Source organism: Larimichthys crocea, chromosome VI, assembly GCF_000972845.2.
Source record: "Larimichthys crocea isolate SSNF chromosome VI, L_crocea_2.0, whole genome shotgun sequence".
Taxonomy (NCBI): domain Eukaryota; kingdom Metazoa; phylum Chordata; class Actinopteri; family Sciaenidae; genus Larimichthys; species Larimichthys crocea.
Genome location: NC_040016.1, coordinates 3,732,280 through 3,750,401, shown reverse-complemented (window position 1 = coordinate 3,750,401; position 18,122 = coordinate 3,732,280). Strand labels below are relative to the sequence as shown.

Genomic DNA, 18,122 nt, shown 5'->3' with positions numbered 1-18,122 from the left:
AAGCTAATCTTCCAACCAGGAATGTGTCCTGGCTCCCTGAAGCTCCAAAGACAGCAGGCATATTTTTTTCCTTCTGCGGGCTGTTTAAAATATTTGCTATGGAGTCGGAGCTGACTGAGGGTCAGTGGCTGGCCAGAATGTGCATACCAGATGGATGTTTGTCACTGGATGATTGACATGCCCTCGGCCGTGGCCTCCCCCAATCACACGCCGCCCATTGTTGTCCAACAGCCTAGTGACAAGCAGCATGACAAACACTCCCACCTGTGAGGCCATCCGTCTCCCTCTGCCCCTGTCTTCACGTTTACCTCTGCAGTGACTGCAAGGACAACACTGAGCTGATTCACTGAGCACAAGAAGGGAAAACACAGATGGTGATGGCTCTCTGTACTCACACATATGTTATTTAAATAATCTTCTCTCAATCTGACATAGAGCAGTTAGTTGTTAGTTTTGTGTCCTTTAATAAGTTATCGTATGTAATAATATATCTGGTGTGCTCTTATTTTGAAAAAAGGGAATGTGAAAAACATCAGTACTCATACAAGAAGACATCAACTGTGAAACGAAACCCTGAGAAAGTCACTAAGTTCAGTTCATAATAATACATGTAGTTCCAATCTTTGCTGCATCACATAGAGTTATACAGTTATTATTCAGCTTTCCTTTTCACAGAATCATCATTTGACAGTTCACACTGCATCCTCTGTGTAAGACCAGTTGCAGTTGCACCTGTAGTTCTGTAGTTGTTGTCAAAAGTAGTCATATTCAAATAGCCAGTTTGGACGACTCACAACAAAAACATATTTTCCTCCACTTACCCTGACTTGATCTAGTCACGCAGATCATTTGAGTTTTAGGCCTCAGCAGCTGATATGTCAGAAACTTGGCAAATAAAATCCAAACCACCTGCATGGCTACAAACTGTTAGGAGTAAGAGGGAAAATATGCTGCTCACTCCTCCTGCACACTTCTTTCCAAGTCAACTGATTGAAGTAATTTGTCTAAAACTTTCAGAATATACCCAGTTTAACAAACTGACCTAACTACATTACAAGTAACTGAATAAAGTGCATGCAGGTTATACTACTTATTCTACAATGGAATGTATTGATTTTATTATAATCTGACAAACATCAATCAACATGTTTTTCCATGTTACATTATAGTAACAGTAAGTTTCTTTAGGACTATTTGTATATTTTGTTAAATAAGCTTATTCACTTCTTGCCCAGATTAGATAAGAAAATCAATAGCACTTTCACATCTGTGCAGTATGTAGCTACAGCCAGCAGCCTGTTATCTTAACTTATCATAAAGACTGAAAACCAAACTCCGTGGCTGTGAAGGGAAGTTGAACTCACAGGAGATGAAAGTATTAAATAATTACTCTTAGACAAAAGTTGTCAATCTCAAATCTCAAATCAATCAGCCATCCAGTCAAGATAACTGTACGTACAATGAATGAAGGTTTTGTGAAACAATTCAACACCACAGGTTTATTAAACCTTACGAGATAACCTTTTCCAGTCACCTAATAAAAATATTTCAGAATAAACACATGGGAGATAAACAGCAAAATGTAGTACAAAAGCTTGTGCATGAGACCTGAGGCTCCTAATAAAACTCAAATCTTGTTAATTTAATAAAGTGTTCTGTTGTTGAAAGCATCTTAAGTAAAAAATCTCTTGCAGGTGGATGACCTCAGCTGTGCTCCAGTGGGACTTAACAATGGAGAGATATTACTATTTCCCTCCCCAGCGGCTCTTTAACACAGGTGGCCGGGCTTAGCAGAGAGAAAAATATGGATAAAACACTAAAATGATGATGAAACCACGTCAATGAAGCTGACAGGGACCCAAAAGAATGACCAAACTTCACTCAAAGCATTAAAAAAAAGAGACTTTAATACAACAACTTATTGATTCACACTCACACACACATTAAACAGTAAAGATGCTCCGTTGCTAGTCTCGTGTGACACTGTGTGGCTTCCAATTCACCAAGCTGTTGGTGCTGTTACAAAAGTGTGACCTCAGACTGTTAAACTCAATACGCAGGGCACTGATGAGCAGGAATGCAGCACCCTGGGTAATGTGATCGGGCCCACGGACGACTCTTCCCCCCCCAAGCACCAGGTGTTCCTTGCTTCTCGTGGGGCCCAGCAGCATGGAGGTGCAGGAGGGCCTCCAGGGGACGAGGGTGCTACTTCCAGAGATGCTTGTCCCTGCTGGTTCCCCTGCAGGTCCGGGCTCAGGACATTCATAAAGGACAGTCACAGAGGACGTGCTGCTATAGCAAAGTCCGGCGGACCTTCTCATAGGCTCCCAGGAAGATGAAACCACCCATACTGATGAAGGTCACCCTTGGTATGCTGCCCGCAAACAGACTGCAGAGAGAGAATAAATGAGGAATAAATAAAGCACAGACTATGTGACATGCAGGCTTATGCTCATTATCACATTATTAGCAAATATATGATAACGTAAGATATTACAAAATTCAAGAGTTTGTTTCTGCGTAAACAATGAAAACAATGATTTGCAAATCTTTTTCAAACAGTATTCACTGAGTACAGTACTGAGATATTTAATGATATTTAACTGATAAACTTTATTGTTTTTGTAAATATATATACGAACAAGAATTTCGCTTTCAAAACTCACAGCAGTTAGGGTCCACAGTTCTCACACTGAGGATTACTAAAAGAAAAGGTGACGTAATACTCTGTTAAACTGTTTTAGGAATGTGTTGCAGGCATGAAATTCAGTAATTTGTATAAATAACGTTTTTGTTAAAGATATTTTTTTGACCCTTTCAAGCTTTATTTGATAGAGACAGCTGAAGTGTCAGGAATGTGGGGAGAGAGAGATGGGGAATGACATGCGGGAAAGAGCCACAGGTTGAATTCGAATGCTGGGCTTCCACAACCTGAGCCTTTGTACATGGGGCGCTGCTCTACCGACTGAGCTAAACGTCGCCCCATAAATATTTGTTTTTTTTTATTAAATATCTATGGGTGACAAAGATTTGCTCATCTTTTCATTTTGGTTTTATGTTTTATAGTGTCCAAAGGTTTTTGGAATCAGGGTTATAGTAGTATATTTGTATTTGGCTCAGGTGCTACACCCCGGTCAGTGCACGTGTTAAATATTATATCATCTGAATAGTGCAAATGTGGGTGATAAATTACAAGTTCATCAAAACGTGTGTTTTATTCAAATGACACAAACATTTAAATTTATCTGTTTGTTTTCATCATTTACCTGTTACATACACACTGTTCATAAACAGGTTCACTCAAAAAGATAGCATCACCTCTTGTGGCTTATAGCTTGTTTATGACTTGTTTGTTTGACTGGGTCACTGCTACACAAAGGCCAGTGAAAGACAAAAACAAAGAAGGGATGAAGGAATTTCTGGAGCTGGAATAAACATGCAAAAAAATGTTTTTGTACTTGGACATTAATACTAATTTCTCCACAGGTTGCAAGCTGCAGCTTTAATTATCTCCATGAAGGAACAGGCCAGCTCAGCTCAGGCTATCATGTGTCGCTCCACTGATTGACAGCAGAGTGATTTACGGCTCATGGAAGCGGGAGGGATCGTGTTCAGGTGTAGAGGGTCCATGAGAGTGGGTCAAACATGAGGCCGTGTTGGTGAAGCCACTTTCCAGAGAATGAGAGGGGTCCAAGTTTACAGCAACTGAGGCCCAACAAGAAGCTGTTGACGTTGCGGGGGTCAGAGGATGTGATGAGCCATGAGAGAGCACCCGTCTCCCAAGAACCACCTCCCCACCTCTCCACTATCCAACCCTCTCCGCTACACACAGCTGTTTTTGGGATTAAGCTTCAAGCCCCCACCCTAAGGCCTCCCTGGAGCTCTCACCCCCTCCCTTCTTTCTCTCTCTGTGCGTGACTGATGGCCGGATGACATCCACACATGTCCCCCTGCTGTCCATCCATCCATTTCTCTCTGTCTCTCTGTCCAGCGACGGCCCCCTCAGCTGGCTCAGTTGTTCGGGGATTTCTCCTCCGTCTCCTTTTCTTGCTGCGTCATCCACTTCTCAGACACGTGTTCACTTCGTCCCGTCTCTTCATCTGCCCTTTTCTTGCCTCTCTCTCCTTTTATTTTCCCCATTTGTCTCTTCTCTCTCTGTCTCTCTGTCTCTCTCTCTCTCTGTGTATTTGCCTACCAACACCTTTGGTCTTCCAATACGCCCCCACGCTCACATGGTCTGGCCTCATCCGAGCCAGATGTAATGGATGAAGAGTATTGTGTGTGTGTGTGTGAGGAGAAAGTGCGTAAAAATGTCTGCGCACACAAAATGTCTGTCTGCATTCATCATCTGTGTGGGAGTGTGTGTTAGTACTTATGTTTCTGTCCATTTTAATTTTTTAGAAAAACTTTCGGAAACATCACACAGCTCTGTTTGGTTTCCATCAGCTGTGCTGCAGCAGATACTGCAGAGAAGCTTCCTGAGTCTGCCTTGTACTCACAGCGGACATTTTGACTTGTCATAGTAGGAAGAGCACAGGTGTCACTGATATTCAAGTGTCATAACAGTGAAGTCAGCATGAACAATCCCAGGACCCTGAAACTGAAGCAGCTAAATTCAGCCATCATTAATGTTTTTTTATTTACGCTTTTCCTGCTGTGACGCATCAAAATGTCTTCCATTAGAAAGCCTGTACAGCTACAACAGTCACAAAAAAACTGTTTTCAAGACCTGGTAACTCGTGGGCAGGTTGGTATTGTTTTTTTAGAGTTTTCATTGGAAACTGGCCACAAAAACCTGACAGAAGCCTTACAACAAAGAAGAAACGGCAGGATCTGAAAGGTAAGACGTACAAATATTTTCTATACACTTCAGATCTCCACCAGCTTCTTATTATTTGCTGTGTCATGAGATAAAAGCCACTTGTGGAGCCAAATGGACCAGAGTGTGATCCAGTTTGCTGCTTATCAATTCTAATTTCATGTGAGCACGTTCGGCTTCCTTTCATGGGGATATCTTGGCTTCGCTTCGGGGACTATAAATTCATAACAGCTGCATTACTGTTGTGTGTAGAGTTCGAAGAAGGTGGAGGAGTGTCTTATGCAGCTGAGCTGCACCATGGGAAATATCCCCAGGTTTTTTGGAGTACTACTGTAACTCAGCTTATGATCCTTCGATTTTCTCCCAACTCCAGAAAGTAAGTGGACTTTGAGTGAACCATTTTCATAATCAAGAACTTTCACCTTCAAACTCTTAAGCCAACATGGAAGAGATGTCTTGAAAGTGCACCGAAAAACAGACCATCCTGATGACTAATAGCAAAGTTATGTGTGAAGTATGTGAACCCTTGAGTAGAAAATGCTTATTGCCTTTTCTTTCCTTCTTCGGTAATCAATGAGCTGTAGTTTATTGCCCTTTTAGTGGCCTACATTAAGCCACTATTTCTGGACACTTAAGTGCAGCTCTGGAAATTTAAGATTCGGGTCACAGGCAGACTCACTGCATGTACGTCACTTTTGTCAACTGCAAAGCTGTACAAGGTGCCAAGCATGTCAGCGATCTCCCAGCCATCCCAACCATTCACGCAGCTCCACGCTTCAGAATGCCCCGGGCCGGATCGGGTGTTTTTTAAAAGATGGCCGGTGAAGGGTTAGCTGTGCGTGGATGGACTTGGTGAGTGTGTGAAACACAAAGAGAGTGTATGTGTGTGCGTAAGAGGGAGAGAGAGAACCCAAGTGTGTTTGTGTAAGCACGGACTGGTGTAAATGCTCCAAATAAACGTGGAGACATTCGTCAGAGGTCGTTGCCCTGCCCTTCAGTGTGCTCTTTCCGTCTCAACACAGCTTTCTATCACCATCTGCTGAAACATAAACCACATGCCTGCTCCAGGAAAGTACTTAGCATTACTTACACAACAATATTACACATGTCCCAAAGTTCAATCAAAATCCAAAGACAGACAGGAATTAAACTAAAGGACAAAAACAGCTGGACAGCTAATGAAAAGGCAAACGGCACACAACAGGTCCTTATATACACACACACACACACACACATATTCCTCTCTATCTCCTCATGTGATGGGCCTGACTGCCAGCAGTGTGAGGAATTAACTAATTTTAAACTCAACACCCTTGTTTTGTCTCAGCTCTGGACTACCATTACATTTCCTGTCTGGGATCAGGCCCACCTGTGGGCTCAGAGATGTCAGAACAGAGCCAGAGCTTAGATACCCCCCCCCCGCCCTGGATCCCCAAGGTGCCCTGACTCACTCTGACATCACAGCCTGGCGAGCCACTGAGAGCAGTCATACCTCTATTGTCAGCCAATCATCTCTCCTAAAGGAATTGGACTAAATATAGTTTCAAGCCGTGACGGAAGAAGTCAGAGAAAATGTCTTGGCTGCAGCAAGTGTTTGTGCCGTTAAAGAAAAGAATGGTGGAAATCTTTAAATGTATGTGGGGGCAGGGCTACTGAATCCCTTTATAAGTCCGTATATAGTGATCAAACTAAGTCTGGGTAGTCTTCCAACGTATCAGTGAGGCACACAGTCACACAGGCGGACATGTTCCTTTATTATGATGAACATGGGCGCTGTAGTTTGTTTTGATTCGTTCCCACACCCGCTGCTGTAAATAGTCATTAGCACACCAAATCCATGCTAAAAATAGTCCTCATCAAATGCACTGTTTACTTATGTTTAAGTAACATTCACTAAAAACTACAGTGCCCAGCTATTTTCAGAGATTATGTAGGCTTTTTAAAAAATAAAAATAATAATAATCAGAATATAGTTTTAAAGACTTTTATCTTCAGTAAGAACTCACTGTTGGTTTTGGTCTCTATGGGATTTGTTGATTATAACAAAATATAGATAAATTGAGCAAACGTTTATCTTTAGTATGAAATCTGTACTATACGTCATGAGGCTGGAAACTGATTAACACAGAACGGATAATGGTTTGGAAACTATAGCGTGCCACTTTAATTTAACATCCAACTCGGTTTTCTTAACATGCAATTGTTCATTAATACATTGTTTATTCAAAGTGTAGGAGAATATGCTTCATTGCCTTGTATGGTGACAGGACATGAATGGATTAAATCTTCCCAGAAATGCTTTATAAAGCAAAAATACTCCATTTGAAATCTTGCCAAGTCTCGTCTGGCAGGAGAAAGTTGCTCTTCACCGTCGTCAGTGTGCAGAGCCATTTATAGATGCCGACTACCCCACATGACTATAGCTAAAACCGCACTAATATACACTATAATGCATTTGAGTTCATATCATTGGCATTGGGTGGGTGAAAACTGCTCAGACTTTTCGACTTGATTCCTTTACAGTGAAGAACAAAGACTCCTGATGCCATAAAAGTACAATTAAGGTTTACCGCAAAAAGTCTCTGCTTTGTTGTGTGTATGTGGTGCACACTTGTATTGACTTTTCTTCCACTTTGGTTTACATAAGGCACAAAGCAGACACAGCCTGGAGGACGTGTTGCTTATTAGTCTTTGTTTTGACATGTTTCCTGGTGCAGTTTGCAGGTTACAGGGGGAGGCCCGGTGTGAGCTCCACAGCTCTCTGCTAACCCGGGGTCTCTGGGGCATGGCACACACATGGAAGCACTTTAGAGCTTCACTACACTGCAATTGGGCCTATTACCATAATTACAGCTTTAAAGCCCCTGCAATTTGTATCAGGCATGCACCAGCGCAACCACCAGGCCTTTGGCCCTGCAGAGCTACCAGGCCCCCCCCTTTTACTTTCTACACACTCGCCTTTGTCTTTGCATTTCATTTAGCTGCTCACTTTCTTCTCATTCTCCACCTTCTCTGGTTACATCAATATCAGGGGAGAAAAGGATTATTCATGAGTTCATCATGTTAGAGAGCTTAGGGTGCGTGTTGTCTGGGCCGCACAATATGAGTGAGTTTTACAGCTGGCCCCAGAGGATAGCTGAAGGAGATAGAGAAGGAGAGAGCGACATCAAAGGTTGCCGTGTGGTGCAGAGGTAGGGGGCTGGCATCAAAGCGCTCCCCTGTACATTACCACTTGGTTACTGTTGCAGCTGGGAGAGTGGGATTTAGGCTTTTCCATGGGGGACCGCCAACTATCACCTATCAACTATCAGTAGTCTCAAACATGATCTGTATTAAAACTGAAGGCTGGCCTATTACTGATGTTTGAAAGCAGTTTGTGGGGGAATCACCCTTGGCTCATATTAAAAACACAAAGCCGAAATGTAATTTCTCTCTAATTAGATTCCAGCACTGCGGCGTACACAAACAAACAATAACACGATGGTGTGTGTTTGTGTGATGGGGAGAGATGTCCCACTGGTGTTTGGCCCAGTCCCAAACCAAATCTGCTCTGAGCATTAGGCCGAGGTGCATCTTGACTAAATGATGTCGGCTTGTACACAAGCAGGCCTTATTATTCACTGTGGCTCAGGGTTTGTTTTAGTGCTGGCAGCCCTCTGCGACCCCATTAGACCTGGCCTATTGTCCGACACGCATTATAAACACATCAAAACACTCAAATAAACCCTTCCACTTGGCCCCCGGAACGCCTTAATCAATAGGACGGTGCTGCTAGTCGTCGGGGAAAAAGCTTTTACGCATCTAATTTTTCAGTTGCGGCTGTAAATTCGTGCCCCCCCGGAGTAGCGACTCTATCATCAAACCTGATTACGTGAGGGATCAGGCAGAGTTAAATCAAATCATGTAAAATAAGATTTAAGATTTAAATGGGCTGGGATAATAAAGAAAAGGGTTTGTGTGAAGAGGCTGTGCGTTTTTAATCATGATGGCTTCTCTTTGAAATGAAGACTCACCCTGAAATGCCTCGGCTTCTCCACACATCATAGAGGACCAGTGGGATGTTGCCACTTGCTGTGGTCGAGCCGGCCTACAGAGAGAGAGAGAAAGAGAGAGAAAATAGAGGTGTGATGACTGATGGATCGTCTCCTTCACTTCCTGCTCCTCCAACAGACACCCTGTTTAGTCTTCCTCAGCTGAGCTTCCTTCAGCTTCCCCCTCTCTCCCTCCCTCCTTTCATTCCTCCATCCTCGCCCTCCGGTTCTCCTCACGGACAGCTGTGTCAGCGAAGGTGACACCTCCAACACCCACCCAGCCGTTTGCCCACCCAAAAACACACCCAACAAGTTCTCCTCATCTCCCTTGCTCCTTCCCTCTCCTTGCACAAGTCTAGAACTTTTACGGCTTTTACACAATACGGCTTAGCTCGCCAGAAAGTTTTTAATCCATCATTGTGGAGTGCCGGAGGGGTAGGGGAGCTGCAGGACAGGGCCAGCCAGGGTTAAGTGAGGGTGGGTGGTGGCAGCCCAGAGGAGAGAGAAACAGAAAGAGGGCACGTTGAAACAAGGAGGCGAGGAGGGAGTGCAGGCAGCAGGAGCATGTGTGTGTGTGGGTGCACGCGCACCGATCTATGCTACAGCTCACTGAGCATGTCGGAAACAGTTTGCGGCGTCCGCTGTAAATTGTGACTCCCAGATCTGCTGGAACGACAGGAAGATTCCCGCATTTTATTCATGTGAAGAGGGGGAAAAAAAACATTCCCCTATTCCTGTTTCTGTTGGAGACAGGTGGCTGAGAAATGACTCTCCCCTCTCTCTCTCTCTCTCTCCCCTTGTCTGACAAGTTTTCTTTTCCTTTACCGCTGTGTAATGGTGGAAGGAAGGAATGGAGGAAGAGGGTGTCCAAAACACACACACACATACACACAGTCCTTGTGTAACTTATGCTGACATACAAAAATATCTTCATGTAGCTCAATCTGTGTGTCTCTGGCTTATGTTGGCTTGCTGCTTTGTTTAGCAGTAAAAGAAATTTGCTTCATGCTGACCGTCTCAGCTGAATGACAGTGATGACTACTGAACAAGGTGTCAGATCATTCCAGCTTGACATCCACTCCTGTGTGTGCCACATTTGGTTCCAGTGAAGGGTAGTGAACATGACATTCATGGCAGCAGTGCGGTGCCAGCCCGAGGAGAAGAGCAGCGTTGTACAGTAGCAGGGGAGGAGGCGTGCAGCAGCAGAAGCGTGGTGCAGAGGGCAGGGCGGTGTGGCAGGAGTCCCTGACCAGGAGGGGCTTTACGGGTCCAGCTGTGCCCTGGACGTCCGCCTGCTTCGGCCTGGGTTTCGCCAGGCTGCCTACTGTACAACACCGCTCTTTCATTCTGCCTAACGTAGAAAAGAAACAACCTTCTGCTCTGCTGCTGTGGGACGGAAACTAGTGCGACAGGTTCCAACACCCCCATTTCCTCCCCTTCGTCCGATCCAAACCGTCCACAGCTATCGACAGCAGCCTTGCTCTCTCTCCCCCTGCTTCACTCTCTCACTTGTGTCTGACATGGTTTTTCAAAATACGACATGTTATCTTTTAGGGTGAGGCTCCCCAGAAGGAAAACTGAAGTCCATTTTGACACGTGCTGCTTGAATCATTTACAGTTTTATTTTTTAGTACATTTTTATTAGAGGTGAAAGTTGATTGCTGACTAATCCATTAGCTCATCGACAGGACATTTTTAAGACTAAACAAAGATTAGACATAACAGAGGAAGAACGGTTTTAAACCTGGCATCGAGAACAAAATCCTACTTTTTCCCCGTTTTACTGGTGCACAAAAGATGTTTAATATTCCTTTGGACATGTCTATTTGTATATTTTTACATTTTTAAAGCAAACACGTGTGAGTGGAAATTTTATATATATAATATATATATATATGATATATATATATAGATATATATATCTTCTATATCTTAAAATAATATATAATATATATATATATATATATATGATATATATATATATATATATATATCATATATTACCACGACTCAATATAATATAACTATTATCATATATACATAATAATAATATACATATATATGTATATATTATATATATTCTATATATATATATAGTATATATATATATATATATATATATATATATTAGCCTTTTTGAGCTTTAGTATAGAGACAGCTGAAGTGACAGGAAATGTGGGGAGAGAGAGCGGGAATGCCATGCGGGAAGACCACAGGTCGGATTCAAACCCTGGGCTGCCAACCCAAGGACTAAGCCTTTTGTAACATGGGGCGGCTGCTCTACCAGCTGAGCTAAGCAATACCACTGGAAATAATAGTCGGTAGCAATATTAATATTGAACATGTTTGCATGTGAATGGATTCTGAACCTCCGGTCAGAGCGGAAACAGTTTCAGTCCATGCTTTTATTTTGTTGAATCACTACTGAATACGTAGCACTTGTAGGTGTATACAGCTGACAGATCAGGCTATTAAATTTCCCTCCATTTTTTTTTTTCTAGTTCACCTACAGTGCGTTAAGTGAATCAAAAACTTGGCCTTATAAAGTTATAACTGAACCTTGTTGAGGCAGCACAGGCCAAGTCCTCTGCTGGTGGTAAATTAAGCAGCTGTATTTCAAATAATGTTTACAGGAAGCTTTTGTACTGGCTGTTCCACCTACAGCCAACGGGCTTCTCGCAAGAGACAAGACTGTCTGAGTGTTTTGTTAATTCCAGTATCTCATTAGTTAGGATAGAGGGGAGGGGGGGGAATGGAACACTGCGTCTCTCCAAGGACAGTGTGTGTGCGTGTGATTGTGGGGGGGGGCGGATTGGGGTAACTCTGAACTCACTACCCTTTACACACACACATATACTCACAGGACGTAGTGAGGGAAGCCAGACATACAGTTAGAACGAGCCAGGAGTGAAAGAGGTGGAGAAGGGGAGGAAAAGGAGGGACACAGAGAGCGAGGGGAGGGGGGATGTTTGAGAGGACAGACAGAGTAAGTAGAAGAGTCAACAGGAGGGACACTGGCCTTCTGGTTCACCTTCAGTGACAAGCAGCCTGAGAGGAAATTCCACTGGAGCAGCAACAAGTCCTCACTCTAACACAAACCATGCACACAAACGTCTTTCCGACACTGTCCATAGTCCAAGATCATATGATAGATGTGTGTGTATGTCTACTACTGTCCCGGTGCTACCTCGGCCGCTCTGTCCCTGTGCTGACACTGTTGAATTTTGCTCAGGCTGCGGACACGCTCAGCTCTCTGCCTGCGAGGAATCACCTGACAGCAGTGTTTAAAAGTCACTGCCAGGAGACCTCTGGTGTGTGTGTGTGTGTGTGCGATTGAGTGTGTATACCTTTGCGAGCATGATCCTGGGCTTCGCCACGTCAAGAGGAGTGGTAACAAATGCCGCACGGCACCTACGAAAGACACGTGCAAACATTTAGCAAACATAAAAGGGCCTCTCTCTGTCTCAGAAGAGTCTTTACATATTAAAATAAACTCCTAAAAAGTCCAATTACTTAACCACAGATACGTAATGTATTAATTCAGCAATAAACAGTGGAACTCTTGCTCCTCTGCTCCATTAAGTTTATAAAAATGATAATATTCCCCATCTGAGACCTTCCCTGTTATTAGACCACAAAAACCAGACAGACACACTCTACAATTCCCACCGCCCCCCCCTCCACTGCCTCGTCCAACCCACACCTTCCACTGAGCTACAACACACTCAACCACTGACACACACAGTTGTCACACAAGTATGAAAAAAAAAAACACACATTCAAGCACAAAAAAACCACCAACACACATTCAGCATATTCTGGCCCACAAACACACACACACACACTCCGCCTATGTGTTTTAAGAGCTGTTACACCCCAACTTCCCTCCATCTGCCAAGTTGGAAACTGGATGGGTGGTGCGATCCAGAGGTGTCCCTACTGAGCCGCAGTGTGTGTCTAAGTGAGAAACTGTTGTGTGTGTGTGTGTGTGTGTGTGGCGTGTCACTCTGCCACAAACATAGCAACTGTTCTTGGTAAACATATCCATATGGGCCACCGAGGAGCAATGTGACTGTAAGTGAGCGAGGAACAGGAAAACATTAAGGATCTGTGTGGTGTAACACACCGTTACATTTTACTGGTTAAGCTGGCTGATTATAAGAGTGATTAAATGATTTTTTTTTTCCTACTTGGGTGGATAAAACATCAACGAGGAGAAAGATACAGTACTCATACTGTAGCCGTCTTGTAATATTCGGATAGCAATAAAAGGATGCATATCCGAATAAATCTTACACATGGAACGCTGAATTGGGGATCTAAATTTGGCTGGCGGAACCATGTGATGTAATCTTGTCTCGGGCTGGGCAGTTTTTTGTTGTAGTTTTTTTTTTTTTTTTATTCCTGGGCGGTTCAAACGAGGTCAAGTCCGTCATTAGTCAACGCGGGGTAACGGTGAGATATTTGGGATGATTAAACGCGCCTGTGTGAGCATTTCCAGTGTCAAGCAGTATGTATGAGTGAAGGAGAGTGTGAAGCGCGATGTAAGGGGAAGTGACTGAAACTGAGGATCCCACTTGGACAGCAGCTCAGCGCAGAGGGATGTGAACTTGATCCTACCCCCCCCCCACCCCCATACTCCCACCCCACCTTACTATCCCCATGCCCCTGTCCTCTTCTCTCCTTTTGGCTCAGATGACCCTTTATTGTATAAAATATACATTTAGGCTGAATTCTGAATACTTCACATCTCTCATATGTATATGTTAATATTTATTTACAGTTATGTATTACTGACAGTGAATCTTATTTGCTTTGCAGCCCATATAAAAACATGTGTTTAGGACTTCTCAAATCACTCGGCTCCAGTCTTTTTTTCCTCTGTGTGTCTCAGTCTGCCAGCCACTCATCCACATCTCCTGTCTCCTCTCTCTCTCTCTTATTCTATTCATTTCATCCCCTCTTTCTCCTCTTCTCCCAGGTGGGGTGGCGCAGGGCCACGTCTAAGCTCCTTAGGGTGCCGTTCCTCCTCTCCCCCCTCTTCTCTCCTTCTCCTTCACCTCCATCTCCATCTCTCCATCACCCCTAGAGCAGCTAACCTCAATCTCCTGTCCTGTCTGGCGCGTTGTAGCGTCGCAAGAGTTATGGACTGAAAGCTGTAACTGCCAACGCGGCGCGGGCCGGGTCTGCAGAACTATTCTCCTGAAATATGTATTTTGATTGCGGATCAGCTTTTTCGTCGTGAAAAAGATGAAGACTGAGTGGGAAGATGGATGGCGTGACACATTTTTCACTCACAGCTACACAGTACAAGTTTGTGCTATGTTTTTACATGCGCCTGGATTTCTATTATATTTTAATGTGTCTTTCCCCTGCCAATGCCTCTCTATCAAGTTCAAACATCAAGCAGAAGAAATTAATTTCCTGAAGACATTTAACAAGATCACAAAGCTCAAAGAACAGCATCCATACAAGCTTCATATAAAAGACATTAAAAACATCATAAGTACAAAATATACAGTAAACCCAGCTAAAGAGGTCAAATTTGATCGAACATATGCTACGCACCCACGCAGCTGTTTTCACTTTTCTGACTGATTATACGCCGCTTGAAGTTGGAGGGGAGCTATGCTCACAACAGCGTGATGTCACTCTTGTTGAACCAATAAGAATGGACGTGTAAGAGATGCTGTACCTGTCCTGCCCAACAGAGCAACTCAACAACAGGAGAGTGGTGTGTACATACGTCTGCAGTTCTGAGAACAGATCCAAACTAAATTAAGTGGAAACACCTGTGTGGGTGTGTAGCGATTCAGGATGTTGCCATGCAGAATTACACTCAAGAGTGTGTGTTAACCCTTTTTTATATATTCAACATCTAATACTTGTATGCAAGTTGCATAAAACTCTAAAAAAGCAGGTCAAAACTCTTTGGAGTGGATGATCATGAAGGATTACATTAAGTGTTTTGCTCACCATACATAAAAGATCTTCTGAACTGAGTCAGTGCAATAATTGGGGAGAGACCTCATCTGTCAAACTTTTTTGTTCATCAGACTAAATATCCATACCAGATTCAGTAAAAAACAAAAAGGCATTCAACTTACACACCCTACAGGAATTTTTCCGTCTTGCAAAGATTTGTCTGCAAAGGAAATTCAGTATAAATAATAGTGTTCAGTTGTTATGATCATAAAACTTATGCTGATCCTTGATAAGGATGACGGTGTTCCTTTGGGTGACCTTTGTCTTTGGGCTTTGTTTTTTTTTTCAGACCTTTATCTTAAGATGGACTCATCAAACACAAGAGTTATGCTCAAGTTCAACATTTTAAATGACAATTCATCATAAATTGACAGTCATCTTTGACTTCAGCCTCTATCTAGCTCTATATTTCTCTCGTGTTTTTTTATATTAATAACTCTCTTTGATTGCTTTCCTTTGTCTGTTTGTCTTGGTTTTATTCTCACTGCTGTTCCCCTCTTTCACTCCTTTCTTGTGCCTCTTTCTCTCCCTCTCTTTTAAACCACTTCAGGCCCCAGCGCCAGGAGGTCGCACAGCTGCAGGGGCCCATACCCAGGAACAGGCCCCCTCTCATCCCTGCTCTCTCCTCCTTGGTTGTCTGCCTCTCCCCTGACACTCCGCCAAAGACAGAACTGTAAAAGTCTGCTACATTATGGATGTTTTATTGGCTAAAAGTGTTGAGAAGTCTGATAATAAGACCTTATGAGACAACAATGCAGAATTGCTTATTTAGAATTACTACTTTAGCAGCAAGAAGGTAATGATTAAGAGGAATGCCTGTTCTCATTTCCCTCCATCCATTCTTCTCTTCTCGGTCCTCTTTTCTCCCTGATCTGCTGTGCAGGTGAGGATGTGTTTTTGCAGCTGAGCTCCCTGTGGATCTTACAAGAATGTGGCTTTGGGTAAACTTGTCTTGCCCTCCTGGCCATCTATTCACCCATCCATCTGTCCATCTATCCATCGATTCTAGCAATCCATCCCTCCCTTCCTTTGTCCACCCTCTCCCCACCCCCCTAAACTCCTCCATCTCCACTCTTTCCCAAAGCAGCAGCAAATAATCCCCTGCACCTGCAAAAGCTCCGCACACTGCAGCCTGCCAAGAGTAGAGCGTGTGACCTTGCCTCCACACCACAGAGTCTGGGAGAAAGACAGAGAAATGTCGAGAGAGAAGAGAAAGAGAGGGTTGTCGGTAGAGGGGGATGATGAAAGAGTGAGAAAAAGGGGAGAAAGAGGGAGGGAGACAAAGAGAGGGAGGAAGATTGTAGTTATGGAGATATCAGCACATTGAAAACACATTGTGAACCTTGGTCCGGTCCGGGGTCCCAGGCCCACGGCTGGGAACCGGCTGTCCGGCATTTTTGTGTTGCCTTTCTCCCCAGTGATGTCAGCTACTTGTTTCCCAAACTGGGACGGGCAAGAGGGAGGCAAGAGGATGATGCGCAGAGCTCCCACTCTTCACAGCTTTACACATTTGTCCAATGTCATCAGTGAAGGACAGTAGGTCAGCACATATCCACAATCAACAGGTTTCTTTATTTGTAACATTTAGCATTGAAGCACTAAAATTTAACAAATCAAAAATATAAAAAATATACGATAACACCCAGGTCTCCAACTCAAATTACATTGGAGCCACTGGCGGTTGTTCTGTCCAAGTGGGCCCACTTGAAAAACCCCAGAGGAAAAAATGAAAAGGAACGTTTAAATTACAACTATATACACATGTACATAGTATACTGTTGCATGTTTAGTAAGTAATGCGCTGGAGATTGTATCCTGTAAAATGGCAGCTGTCCACTTAGTAATAGAATAAAATGCAGTTTTTATGCAACAATTTTTAACTCTTAAAAACTGACTACGTTACAAAAAGAGATGATCTCACACCCACTCACACAAACACACACCCACACACACACACACGAAAAATCAACTTTGTGACTTTGTGGCTTTGACTGAGGGATTATGAAGCTACACGTTAAGACATTTACTCGAAAACAAGTTAATTGCACAGACTTTTGCTGACACAGCATGCAGCTGATGAATATGCGAAATCAAACGAGTCCAATTTTACAAGTCCTCTCTGTGTCTGAAACACCTCACATCACAGCACTGCTTTCCCAGACGCTGGTTAGTGGGTGGCTACTGAGTGAAACCACCTGATGTTCTTCTTTTGAAAATTTATCTTCATCTCTTGTTCTCCTCTGTCTAGTTTTCAGCAAAGCGATGAGAAGACGACTATGCAGCTTTAGTCTTTGTATAAAATGCGTGTGGACAGCTGGACTGCCTCTGGCGTGCAAGGTATGATTACTTCTCGGGGAGAGCAATTGGAGCACGCATGGAGCGATTACTAATATTTCTTTTGTCCCCCCCCCCGCGAAGTTTAATCTGTTGCATTGTTATCTCGAATTTCCTCCTATCTCGCACACGTGTGCAACATCACGAAAGCCGCAACACATGCAAACACAACAAGCAGACACGCAGGAAGAAACAGAGAGGAGAAGAACTGGAAGACTGTGCGTACGAGCTCAGGATGCGTCATGTTATTCCATTAGAGGGCAGATTAAAAGGAGATTTTGTTTTTCCACATCAAAGGCCCTCGCACTGGGGGATCCTCTCTGTCTCTTTCCCTCTCTGAACTTCTCCATCCCTTCCTCTTGTTTCATGAATAAATATAAGGGGTAAACCTGGGAAAAAAACTTTTGACCTTTGAACCTCGTGTCAGGGTCAATTTGCACCTGACGACTTCCCACAGGAAAGAGGGTGGTAGGCGGTGTGTGCATGAGTGCGTCACGTATGGCAGTTGCATTGTTGCGTGCACGTATGCGTGGGAGGACAGCATCTGTAAGCGTGTCTCATTGGTTAAATATTGAGTTCCCATCAAGACTTTGACGCAAAATTCCACAAATTTCTGTGGCTCTTTCTTGGTGTCACTCATAACCTAAAAGTGTTACACCCTCCTGTTTTGCTAATGTTGTTTTTGAGGTCAGAACATGGGGGGATCACGTGAGCCTTACTCTACATTTACTGTTTGGGAAAAACAACTAAGTGTCAACCACATATGTGAAATTAATGTGTGAAAGAACAGTGATAATATCACATGGATATTGAAGTCTGGTGGTGAAAACACTCTAACTCTCTGTGGCAGTGACCAGCGTAAAATTCTTTCAGATCCCGTGACATGTGTGAATTATAAATTCCCTGCTCTAGCCTCTCTTATAATCCTAGAAATTTAAGGATGTTGTTGAACT

General features: G+C 43.5%; 1 protein-coding gene across 1 annotated transcript in view; it reads right to left on the bottom strand.

The window, feature by feature from the left end:
* Positions 1–1,890: 1,890 nt before the first annotated feature.
* The window catches only part of slc25a26 (solute carrier family 25 member 26), a 57,920-nt gene continuing 41,688 nt past the window's right edge, over positions 1,891–18,122 (bottom strand). The window contains exons 9-10 of the mRNA XM_027279731.1: positions 8,833–8,906; positions 1,891–2,389 (exon numbers count right to left, since the gene is read on the bottom strand). Of these exons, the coding sequence (XP_027135532.1) occupies positions 2,293–2,389; positions 8,833–8,906 (171 nt within the window). The 3' untranslated portion in view covers positions 1,891–2,292. The remainder of the gene's footprint in view (positions 2,390–8,832; positions 8,907–18,122) is intronic.